At 43.2% G+C, this 12,734-nt stretch overlaps 1 protein-coding gene across 1 annotated transcript; it reads left to right on the top strand.

Moving 5' to 3' along the window:
* The first annotated feature begins 210 nt into the window (after positions 1-210).
* calm1b (calmodulin 1b) lies at positions 211-12,302 on the top strand. Its single transcript, XM_026318065.1, has 6 exons — positions 211-341; positions 5,059-5,089; positions 5,923-6,066; positions 9,847-9,953; positions 10,321-10,456; positions 11,225-12,302. The coding sequence occupies exons 1-6, from the start codon at positions 339-341 to the stop codon at positions 11,251-11,253; spliced, it is 450 nt and encodes a 149-aa protein (XP_026173850.1). The 5' UTR covers positions 211-338; the 3' UTR covers positions 11,254-12,302.
* The last annotated feature ends 432 nt before the right edge of the window (positions 12,303-12,734 follow it).

Genomic DNA, 12,734 nt, shown 5'->3' with positions numbered 1-12,734 from the left:
CTACAAAGATAGGTTTTGGGATAATCCAGTAAGTGTCTACCGCAGTACCGGGTATGTAGTTTAAAGTGACTGTGAAGGATGATCTCTGTGTACTGCAGGCGTTTTTGCCCCGATGATTGGCATTTCTTCTGCTGGAGGTCTGCGCTGCTGCAACAGCCCTGAATTGAAATAAGGAAGTGAGTGATCAGTGCTAGTGTGGCGGAGGGATACACAGGCAATCCCCATTCTGGCCACGGCCAATATACACACCGCTAACCCGCCAGTGGAGCTCCATCTAAGGGACGACCACACTCCTCGTCTGCCTCCACACACACCAACAAGCACACAACCCATCCGACATGGTATGTATTGTCATTCATTCTATGTAGAGGGAAAAATGCATTTTACTTGTTGGAAAGCCTGCTGACTACCAGTGCAAACCCGGTGTAGCTTAGTGCTTTACGGCTCCTGTATTTGGTTTTCAGTCTGATTCCTCTTAGTGCGTAGAGGAGACGGAAAACGCCCGCAAACCACATTTTCATACGTTTGAGCTAACTGTTAGCGCATGGGATATTGCCGAGCCGTATTATCGACTGTCTTTGTTCGTTTAATCGGGGTTGTGTCTAAAATAATGTTCACTTTCGAAATGGGACCGCATTTGCCTATAACTGCGCAATTCACACACCATTATTCGCTATTCGGCTGTATCGGGTCAAGGAGCTGGTTCGCGGCTGCATGGTGCAGATCGAGTTCATTCTTGGACTGGATGTACTGGTGTCGGAATAACTAGCAAGCTATTCTGGGTTATTGCAGCTTAATTCTGCAGCCATAAGTGCATTAGGGCATATTTTACAGCCCGCCTTAGGATCGCAGGCGTGTTGGGGGAGCGTGTCTAACGCTGATAGAAACACATGAGAGCCATTCGCTGACATTTTTCTAACACAGCCAACACGGTACAGTAGGTATTTGTTTTTTACCCGCCCTGTTCACACAGCTCGGGGAAGGAGCACCCGCCAATGGCGCTCCTCCCGCCATGAGGAAAACGAGTTTGTTGCGTTTGGGTTCCCGTTTTTTCGGTTGCACCATTTTACTGGTCGAGGATTGGCACTTCTGTGTCTCGTCCGAGTCCCGCAACGGAAGCTGACCATGTTGTGCAAGGTTATAATTACCTACATTGTATTGACTGGCCTGTAACAGCCACGAACAGCGATATGAGACGCAGTTGTGCCTTGGCTTGCAGGGTTTATCTTAGGCTGTGTTATCTATTTATGCTATGCCGGCTGATTTGGTTGCCTCTTTGCAAACTGTCCATGTTATGCAAATGGGAGACTTTTGGGCACTGGTCAGTATAACGTCAAATATACTGTGCGATATAAATATTACATGACTGCCATGCTGCTCTACAGTCTGTGCATTTAATAAAGCATATGTGTGTTATTTCGTTACGACTTACATTCTGTTGAACTGGGAGATTTCAGTAGGCCTCAGTGACTTGCAGAATATATAAAGGTGCACTTTACCACACTATCCTAACCAATTCCAATAGATGTTGGAGCCAAATGTACACACATACACTGAAAACAACACTGAGCTAATGAAACACAACCCCCTCGACCAGGTACGTCACAAAAGGAGAATTCATCTGTTGGAAATGATCTGGATGTGGAAAAGAGGTCTTCAAGTTAATCCATTGATTATCAAGCTTGACAGATCATTGATGGTCTGAGTGAGTCAACAAGCTGTATACCTCTTTCCCCCCTCTGCTGTGATCAAATATCCCATATATGGTATCGAGCTGCGATGCAGTTTCACGTTGCATTGCGGCGCAGTAATTGGAGTTTAAGGTGCAATTGTTATGGAGTTAGCTTGTGTATCATTCTCTGAAAAGTTTAATCCACAGGCGTAAGCCCCTTGTCAGGCACTGAAGTGGAAACAGCCTCCCCTTTGAGGTGAAAGTATCATATAAGTAGTTAGACCATGCTAAGGCCGTATCCTATTCCTGTTAACGCTCTTGTTTGCTGAGGCATGTTTAGTCATTTGAAGGACATCTGATCTGCAGCAATGAATAATTTATATGCTTGTCAGCAACACCATGCCATGTCCCCATGTTCCTACTGTCTAGGAGCGCCCTGTGGTACGGAGGAGTACCCAGCCACCTACCACCACCAGACCATATGGTGGACGGGTGTTGTCTGCAGGGTGTAGGGAGACTGGTGTTGGTTACACCCGACCTTTCTCCCCCCTCCCCTGCAGACACAGCACAGCCCTGAGGCCTCACTTTCTTTTGTCCATTGTCAAAAAAAGAGTTGTTCAACCTCTGCAAAACTCAATGCTCAAACAGACGGGGACTGTGTAGGGCACACTGACCCTTTGTGTTTGTGTAATGGTGAATGGAAGTGTGTATGCATCATGCCCATCTGTAAGAGTGAAAGCTGATTTTGCATCTTTGACTTCGTGAACTATAGAGAAGATCCTTCAGGAATGGTTTAGCAACCAAACAGTGACAGATCATCAACTCAGGAATCCTGTGTTGATAAAGGGATGCTAAAGAAGACGACCATTGTTGGCATTCTGATACACCATTTTTCATCCCCCATCAAAAGCACATTTGACCAGTTAATTTCTCTACTAGCATGATATGACATCAAAGGTGAGCAACATATTCCCCACTGCCCCAGTGAGCTCCAACCTGCCTTCTACAGCAACATAGAAGCTCAATATTGGGACTGGCTGCAGGAAAAGTGGTTGACCCACTCATGCCAGCAGACCACTGCCAGCAGAGCACCCCTCTAACGCATCTCTGAACACACATAAAAACCCTCCCAGTCCTCTACAAGCTGTTATTAAGACTGGAAGCCTGGCAGTAAACAGTCCTGCTCATAGGACACAGTGGATGGTGAATCACAGGGAGTTTCCTTTGAACAGTATGTCACATATATAGAGAGAAAAAGAGCCACACAGAGGGGAAAGGTCTGGAGGAGGAGTTGATATTGGCTGAAATCCAAGTGCCAGGGAAAGAAGGAAGGGATGGGCCGGTAGTAGGCCTGGTGGTGCAGCAGCACTGTAAGGCTCCAACGACTTGGGCCTAAGCCAAGGGAGGATCCATAGCACTGAGTCACCAAGCCCCACACCCAGTCTACTTAGGGAGACAGCAGGGGACAGAAAGGGACAGCAGAGCTACAACAGGAGCAACACGACATGACAATGAGGAAGATGCAAAAGGAAACTACCACAAGGACGAAACATGAAAGATAAGAGGGACAGAGAAAAATGGCAAATAAAAATGAACATACAGTATTGCTCAAGCAGCATGTTAGTATCAACAGGGCAGTTTTATCTCTTGACATTTCACAAATGAAAATGGAGACAAAGAGGGTGCAGGGATGAAAAAGAAAAGCAAATGCTGTTTTGTGTGGAGCAGGTTATTGAATCATGTCAGATACTTGTATGAGCACTGCTGAAGTTATCCATGAATCCCTCTATGGCTGGATCGATCCTTCCTGTGGCTGCTGCTACCCAGGTCACATGGAGAAGCCTTTTGTTTTTTGAATAGTAAAAGGTCAGCTCGCAGTGTGTCATGCACTGGTCTGCTAAATCTTATCCAGTCTAATCCAATCTAGTCATTGTGCAACAAATTGAAATTTTTGGATTTACAAAATAAAATACCTTCAGTTTCAAACTGGTACTTAACAAGGTTCGGGTTTCCACTGCCACAGGGTGTGAGGATAACTGTTATTAGACGTGTGCTTGGCTGTATCCAAAACTAGATTGCTTTAACAAACACATAAACACACCAGTGAGCTAGAGGAATTTGCTTTAAGGCAGAACTGGCTACTCTGACTAATTCACGGGAAACAGGGATGGAAAGTATTGGTGTTGAGGAAGAATGCCATTAAGAGAGAGAGAGAAAATGTGTGTGTCTGTGTGTGCACTTGAGAGTATGCATGCATGTACATTAGTGTGTGCACATCTGTGACTGGTGGTGTTTGTGTGTGTTTGTTCTTTGCTGCCAAGCACAGAGGTACTTTTTTTTTTTTTTCAAAAGCAGAGATGGGGTACCTGTGGGAGTTATTTGCACCACAAGCTCTGTATTCACACTTTACTGCCGAGGGTGTTTGTTTGAAATCATGGCTTTTTTAACAAAGAAGCTTGATCCATTTATGTGAAAGGCCTGGCAGGTGGTGGATGCTCGCTTCCAAGCCATTTTAAAGCATGTGTGAGTCACTATCAACCATTAGAAAGCGCTAGCTAGTTGAGGGAACAGGCAGGGAGGGGAACAAAGCTGCTCCTACCCAGCAGGTCTTTTTTTCCTGTTAGTAGGACCACGGAAAACACTCCCATGGTGATATGTCCTAAAACAACCCTGCCAAAACATTTTTTCCTGGTTTGTAGACAGCACTTCATCCGTTTTATCATGTTGCCTGTCATGGTCTGGTTTGCGCACTTGTCCAGTCGAGCTGCTCATCAACTGGAGGTTTAATTTCACTGCACCATTGTAGAGCTCTGTATGTGTTAGCTTTCTGTCACTGCTCTCACACACCCAACCTTTAAAGCACATCTTGATAAGCCTATGAACCATCAGTGTGAGCCACGTCAGAGAAGTAATTTTCAGCCTCCACTCTAACACAGTCAATGTCAGAGTGGCGTGAAAGATGGACTCCACCCAGTATCAGAACGTTTTAGAGAAAAAGAAAATTATGTAGGCATTGTGTAATTCTGCTTAGAGATGAAAATACCATTTGGACAAGATAGGCAATGGAAATCTTAAGTTACAAAGTGCTGTTACAAGTTTACAATTAAAATAACCTGATTTACACCCCAGGAGCTTGGGCACTAGTTAATGTGGCTAGCAGTAATCTGGGGTATTGTTATTGGTAAGTTTTGGCCGCGCATAATAAATTCTTGTGCCTTGCACTGAGGTCAGCAAATCCCTGAACACTGTGGCCAGTGTGGAGCTGGGTGGGGATCATGTGGAATGTAATGATGAAACAGTTTTGGGATTTGGTATAATTGTCTTGTTGAGTAAGTTGTTTGTTTGCAGCTCTCTCACACCTCTTTTTCTCCCCCCCCCAACCACAGGCTGACCAACTAACAGAGGAGCAGATTGCAGGTAGGAACAGAGCGTTTCTTCTTTGCTTCAGTGCACAGCCAAGTCATTTATTCACATATTTACGAGGTGCTGGTGGATCAATTTCACTCAATATCTTTCAGTCAAGTTCCGACTATTATGTCTTCTTAGCTGTTCTGGTTGTTTCCATATCCCATGTATAGAACATGAAATAAAACTGAATATCGAATAAGATTTGGCACACCCTGCCTTGGTAGATCATTAGCTTTTCAAAAATGAACAGGAAGTAACAGGGAGAAGTAATTACAGCATGTCAGCACTGAAACCCATGAGGTGAACAGTTATTTTTACCTTGACGGGTAAGACGAGCAGACTGGTAGTTTCACTTAGACACCTTGATATTCTTGATTAGAAAAACCCCCAAAAAACAATGTGGGCTCTGTACTGAAATTGAAGACTGTACAATTTCTTCTTGGTCAGATCCCATGTGGCTGATTAGTTTGTGCTAAGCCTCAATATTGCCTACAGGTCCCTAGATGGGTTTTTATGGCCTGTAATTCAGAAAACTGCTTGTACAAAAAGAAAATTGTTGTACACATTGATGCTCTTACAGTGAAAGTGTTTTGTGTTTTGTCTTTTTCAATTCCAGTCACAGGTGAGATAAGACCCATGTAGTTTCAGAGCTTAGCACTTTTACGACTTCAGTTTTGTTGCCTACCATGAGGGCTGGTTTACAGATTAGTATGAAGTGAGTTAACAACCCCTGATGTGACATTACAAACAAGAATCTATGAACCTTTTAGACCTGACTGCAGCATCTTAACAAGACCCAGCAGCAGTAATCTAAGCTCTCCCTCTCCATTCCATCCCTGCAGAATTCAAGGAGGCTTTCTCCTTATTTGACAAGGATGGTGACGGCACCATCACCACCAAAGAGCTTGGCACAGTCATGAGGTCGCTGGGCCAGAACCCCACAGAGGCTGAACTGCAGGACATGATCAATGAAGTGGATGCTGATGGTCAGTACTCTCATGCTTTATTTACCCATGAAATAAAAAACTGTCTTACTCTTTCCTGACATGTCAGTCATAAATCCAATCTATATTAAGCAGATCATACCACGTGCCACATACAAAAACAGAACAAATGTATCAACCCAAATGATGAAGTTAAAACTTTAGAATCAAAAGTAGTATACTCTTGACTTTAAACTTCAACACATTTTAAATCTCAAAACAGGACAAAAGATACATAGGTAATTGACAACTTTTCTGCAAAAGAGAGAAGTGGACTAAATCTACACAGGGTTGCCTGAAATGTATTGCATTAGAAAAATTGGAGCAATTTTCATCTATTTTATGGGTCATTTCTTGTTCACACTGCCAAATTATGTCAATAGACACAAGTGGAGTGCTCACCTAAAGCTTAATTTACTGTGAAATTTAGATTACTCAAATCATGAAATTCACTTATTACAAAGTCTGTCTTACGAGGGGGAAAGGTTTTAATATTTAGGTTAATGTGGTCCTTTCCTGTTCACACCCACATTTTTAATCAACAAAATGATCTGCTACTGTCACTCTTAGCTGCAGAACAGTGAAAACTACACACCATTGCCAATTCTACATTTAGTTCAAGATAAGGTGATGCTTACTGTTCCGAGATTTAGCCACTAATTTAACATCTGGAGAGGCAGAATCATAATTGTGCATCAACATTTAATTGCATGACTTCAGTGATAAAGCCTCTGTTACAAATGAACAAGGGATTAGATAGAGCATCCATTACTGGCCCAACTGAAAAAACATCAGCAGTGTTGTTGCCCACCTCGTTCCCTATTCTGCCAACTGTCAACCAACTGTCCAAGCCAACTGTCCGGCCAGCTTTATTTTCAGATGACGTGTCACTTTGTGTCAGCAGTTTAGTCACTGCATGTTCAGCTCCATCATAGCTGACAATGTCAGGGATATGGGTGTGCAGGAGGTGCTTTCAGAGCAGGCAAAGTGTCAAAAGACTGTCAGTGTTGGTGCCCTCTGCTGAATGCCATAATTCAGACAGATTATTTTCACCACCACCTCTGTTCACCAAGGTTTTACCCTCCACTATGTCACGGCAGTGTGTCCCAGGGACACTGTGATCGGAAGAGAGTAAGAAAAAAGAGACAGAAAAAGACAGAGGAGTCCATGAGGTTGTGTAAGTAGCCCCTTAGCTGGCCTTGGACAACAGACTCCAGGATGTTAGCCGTCAGTGGGGCCTTCACCCCAGTGGTGCTCTCTCAGCTTATAGGATTTTGTAAATAGGGCCGCATTGATCAGGAGAAATCAATTGCACCGCAGCTTGGCTGCCCCTTTATTGAAATGTCCTCCCACCATCCTCAGTGCCCTCCCTCTCCCCATCATTTATACCCAAGAGCAATCTCACACTCACACACACATGCACACACCATCACTAACATCCCCTTGTTCTGCCTCTGCCTCCCTTGGCTGATGCAATCTAGGTCAGACAGCAATGAAGCTAGTAATGGAAAATAAAAGTGGTTACATAAGGGCCTCTCTGCGCTTTGCACATCCAGTACCCACATCAGCAGCCATGGGATGTCAGCTGGCCCATTGAAAATCAGCTTTATTTACCAAGCAAGGACACTATGGCAAAAAAATGTAGTGACTGGAAAAGAGGGTGGAAGGTCTTAGCTGTTATAGGAAACTGTCATTTGACTTTTGGAGCATAAAACCCAATTTATGAACGGTGTGGATTACAGTATCAAATGTAAACTCTGCTGTTCACAACCACACCCATTTGGTTACAGAATAATTATACATGCCTGCAGTGATGCTGGGGTTCTCTATTTCTGGCATAGGCAAACTGTAATAATGTAAAATACACAAAAGAAAATCAAATCATGTATGAGACAAGATAAACTATGTAACTATGTACTGAACAACTGTGACAAAAATAATGGCTTTCGCCCCAGCACAATCACTCACCACACTGTTATCGCACAGTCCTACCCCTGTTTCTTATCTCATGGTTGGATGTTGGCCTTATGATGTGGAAAACATGACGAGCACACATACAAGTGTATTGAGATGCCTCTATAGTTTGCGTCAGCACCTCTTATGTGTAATCGCACCATCTCCCACTCGGTTCACTCCTTATATTCTCTCCTCTTCACATCTCCCTCATCTCCATCTCCCTCTCTACCGCCCACTTCCTCCCTCTCTCCATCCCTCTCTTTTTTCTTTCTCTTTCCCTACCACCATTTTCTCTCTCTTCCCGCCTGTCTTCCTCGCTCCTCGCTTCAATCCCTCTCTCCCTCTTCCACCACAGCAGCTAGCCTAAGGTGCAGTTGAGCCGATATCATTTATCTGTCCTGCTTCTCTAGTCATTGTTTCCCCTCAGATGATGGTTTTCCAGTTTCAGTCCTGCTCTTCTCCAGTACTGAGACACTCGCCAGCCTCCCTCCCAGTGATAGCATGTGTTCCCTTTGTGCTGCTGGCTGTCTCTGTGTGTTAGATAACCAGTCCGTACATTGTTACCCCCGGCCACGAGATCACCATCTGCCCCATTAAATTACTGCATCCGCTTTCATTACACACACATACACACACACCCATTCTCGTGTTCCTTTTCTATCTCACTCTCTGAGGCATGCTCTGTCATTGCTTAATCTGTGTACAATCCCCTGTCCCAACCATCCCACCCCAGGGCTAATCCTCCTGGGTATTTTGCTCTTGGTGTCCCTGACCTTCAATTCAGTCCACTCAAAAAAAAATATCTATTTTTGCGTGAAGTGTATTATAATTAGGAACAGGCAAAAAAAAAAAAAAAAATTTTTTGCCTGTTCCTAATTATAATACACTTTGTGCGCTGCTAAGTTCTAACATCTCCACATCTACACAAAAGCATGTCATCCCTAGCTCTCCAGTCCACCTTCCTATGGTTGCTGAGCTCCTGATAGATCCTTCTGATCCTGTGATAATCCTGTCTTAACATCGGCAACATGCATATTGATACTACCACACACGTGCATTCTCCACTACCACCAGTTCTCAATACCAGCACCACAAATACAACCAGCAACAATGACTACTCTATCTCAATTTGCATACATTTCGATGACCCATGAACACATGCAAATACAGTGAGGCTTATAACAAGAAGAAGGGACAAAAAGAGGGCTACTCATATGAATAAACATGGAGAGAAGGGACGGAGCATCTAGATTGAAGCTCCCCATGCCTTTCGTGCACTTCTCTTTTCACCTCCACCCTCAGTTTCTGACAGGGGCACCAAGACAGATGAGCCTTTGATTTACCCAGGCTCCATGAAGGCCAAGCAGAATAGCATACTCTGTCTCTGCATTATGGATGACTGGCCATGGTCCCCACCCCACAGCACACACAGTCCTGCTGTGCTGTGTATAACAGGCAGCCTCTTCCCAGGGCTTTCCTCAGGAAGAAAGGGAAACACAGAGTCACTCACACTACCACAGCCCCTCCTCTTTCATCTGGCAGTAGCTGTTTATCACAGGAAGGAAGGTGTATGCTAAAATGATTTGAGGACTGCTCCTCTCTCTGTGATTAGTCATGACTCAAGTTGCACAGTCACTGTCAGAAATGGACCTTGAGAGATGTTGTGGCCCGTACAATAATGTTAACTCTGCCTCATACACAGGGAAACAAACAGGGGCTCTTCATCAGTTGAATGATGGGTTATATCATCTCTACTTGTCTTGAGTTTGCTTTTAAGTAATTGCAAGTTTTGGTGATTAAATTTGCCTCATTGATCACCCATTCCAGGTAATGGAACCATTGACTTCCCGGAGTTCCTGACCATGATGGCCAGAAAAATGAAGGACACAGACAGCGAGGAGGAGATCCGTGAGGCTTTCCGGGTATTTGACAAGGTAAATTAAGTTTTAAGAGCATAATGCAGAAATTACAGAATTGTTTCTGAATGCTTAAATTTTTGTCAGTGCAGCTAAATAAGTCTTGCTTGCACTTATAGCATCACCTGTTAATCTTTATAGTAATTTGAGATAAATAAAACTTAGGTCATGCCAGGCCAAACTAGTGTTAAATTAAGTTCAGTCTAATGGAAAAAAAAAAAAAAAAGTCGTCGGTTTCCAGCTTCCTCCTCACGTAACACCTGGCAACATGTCTGCTCATTAATCAATCTGGTGGGAATTTTTACCCCCATTAGTTGTCAACCTGTGGGATTTTTTTTTTTTTAAAATGCATTTCACGGTTTGATCCCATGCTGCATGTTTCCAGGACGGAAATGGCTACATCAGTGCTGCAGAGCTCCGTCACGTCATGACGAACCTGGGGGAGAAGCTAACGGACGAGGAGGTGGACGAGATGATCAGAGAAGCAGATATTGATGGAGATGGACAGGTCAACTACGAAGGTAAAAAACCAAAAAAGAAAAAAAGAAAAAGAAGACTGCCGTGAAGGTCGTAAATATAGAATGCCCTGGTGTACAAATACCATTGGTTTCTAATTCATAATGTAAACTTTTATTAAACAGAAGGGACCAGGGCACTTCATTTTCCAAGCTGTGTATTTCTCTTAGGGCAACTACAAGACAAGCCAGCCACACATATTAGTTATTAGATAGGGGCTATATATGGAGCCTGCTGAAACAGAGATGGAAGAAAGCCATCCTTCTGAATTATCATCAGTGTGCCAGAAGCCTTTTCACTCTTTCTCCCTTCCCTTACTGTTGGTCCCTTGGCACATTACACAAGAGACTGCGCTCATTTTCTAGAAGGCTGTTGATAATATTACAAACAGGCCATAAGTCTTGGCTAAAAAGTGTTATTTCTGCACTCCCATTGCACCATGGACAGAAAATGTGCATGTACTGTACAGACAATGAAAGCATCCTCTTAGTTGTTTTTGTGTGTGTATGTGTGCACATACTGCCATCACATTGCTCCTCAACTGTAAGCACAATGCAAGAGCTTTTTAATCAAATGGGTTTAATGAGATGAACATGGGAGCCATTTGGAAAGGGGACTCTAATTAGGATGTGTGTTCTAAACCTGCTCAAGTTGATTAAAAAATTAATAAAGCATTTAACAATTTAGCAGGTGACTGCTCTTACTGGCAACAGGCTTTGCCAAACCTTTAAACCTGATGTCCTTATTGTCTTTTGTCCTCTCTCTCTCTGCAGAGTTTGTACAGATGATGACTGCAAAGTGAAGCTTGCCCACCCTGTCCTGTCCCTCTTAGAAGAAAAACAAGAAAAAAAAAAAAAAAAAAAAATTCAAAATGTTTTACTTACCTCTTGGAAAAAAAAATGTTCATTTATTCATACTGTTTCTGTATAGAGAATAATTGAATGTTGAAATAAAATATCCTTCTGTCCACACAGGAAAAATATAAAAATATACAAAAAATATCTGCATGAAAATGATGGTTAGTGATCCTGTCCCCTCCCCCCGGAGATCAGTTTAGCATCAGTACTTAAGTAAAAATAATAACGACAAACCCTGTAACTACTACCTTCAGACTAAAGCAGAAGCATTTGGCGAACTCCTTCCAGTTCCATTTGCTAGTGGTAAATGTCTGGGCTGGCCATTTCTTCTTTCTCTCTCTGTTTTCTGTTCTTCATGCATGCAGCTTGAGACCGGAGCACCAACCCCCCCACTCCTATCCCCCCTCCGGGCTACCAGAGCGTGCTGATTCCACTATAAGCTGTCCTCTTGTTGGTTTGGTACAGTTTTTTTGTATTTGGAGAGGAATCCTGTACTGTTAATATGACAGAATATACCAGGTTCTAGCTGACGCGTTAAAGTGGAATGGGACTTAATTGTATGCTAGATAAAAAGAGAAAAAAATCTATGTACAAAAAAAATACATTTTCAAATGTTTGGCATGTTCTTTTGTTTTTGTTATGTTATTTGGACAACCATCTTAGTAGTTGTGCGTCCTGCCCTTTTAATGGAGGGGGGACATAAAAGAGTCTTACGGTGAGTTTTTTCTTTTTTTTTTTTTTTTCCACTGAGATGGAGTGTCTGTCCTCTTTTCTTGCAAGAGAAAATCACTGGCCTTCACTTTTCTTTCTCTTCTGTTTCTCGACTCAGATAAGAGCATAGTGAGGGGTGTACTGTTTGCAACATATGCTCTTAAGAGTGTCTTAGGCACACACCAGTCTTCGCAACTGTTCATCTGAGTTCAGTTTACATTCATTCCAAGTTGTACATGCTAGTCTTTTTTTTTTTTTTTCAAATAAAAGACCATGAACTTTATTATGTCTTATGTCATTTTTCTTCTGCTTCATTGTGAAAAGTATCTATATAAAGGCAATTTAACAAGTCTGTATGTTTACCAACTAGACAGATGTGTCAGTAATAAATGATTATAAGCATCGTCCTCTTCCTGTGCAGTGTCATTTGGTGATGTTGAGCAGAGGTGGCAGGACTCGGTGTGTAATGCTGCTCCATTACATGGTAGTGAGGTTTTGGAGAGAGTGAGCTGCTCACAGGGGAGGGAGAGGCAGCACAGAGTGTTTGCTCTCGCGCTCAGCCATGGATATACATCTGTGACGCCTCTCTTCTCTCTCAAGACCCAGTTGGTTGCTAAGCAACAGGAACATGCTGTAACTGGGATGATGGGGGTTTTTGAAAAGGCAAGTGGGAGTTTGAATAAACCCTCCTGCTTCTGCCGATGACTCCGTGTTG

This window comes from Mastacembelus armatus, chromosome 24 (assembly GCF_900324485.2).
Source record: "Mastacembelus armatus chromosome 24, fMasArm1.2, whole genome shotgun sequence".
Classification (NCBI taxonomy): domain Eukaryota; kingdom Metazoa; phylum Chordata; class Actinopteri; order Synbranchiformes; family Mastacembelidae; genus Mastacembelus; species Mastacembelus armatus.
The sequence above is the reverse complement of the archived record's forward strand: the minus strand, read 5'-3'. Positions and strand labels throughout refer to the sequence as shown.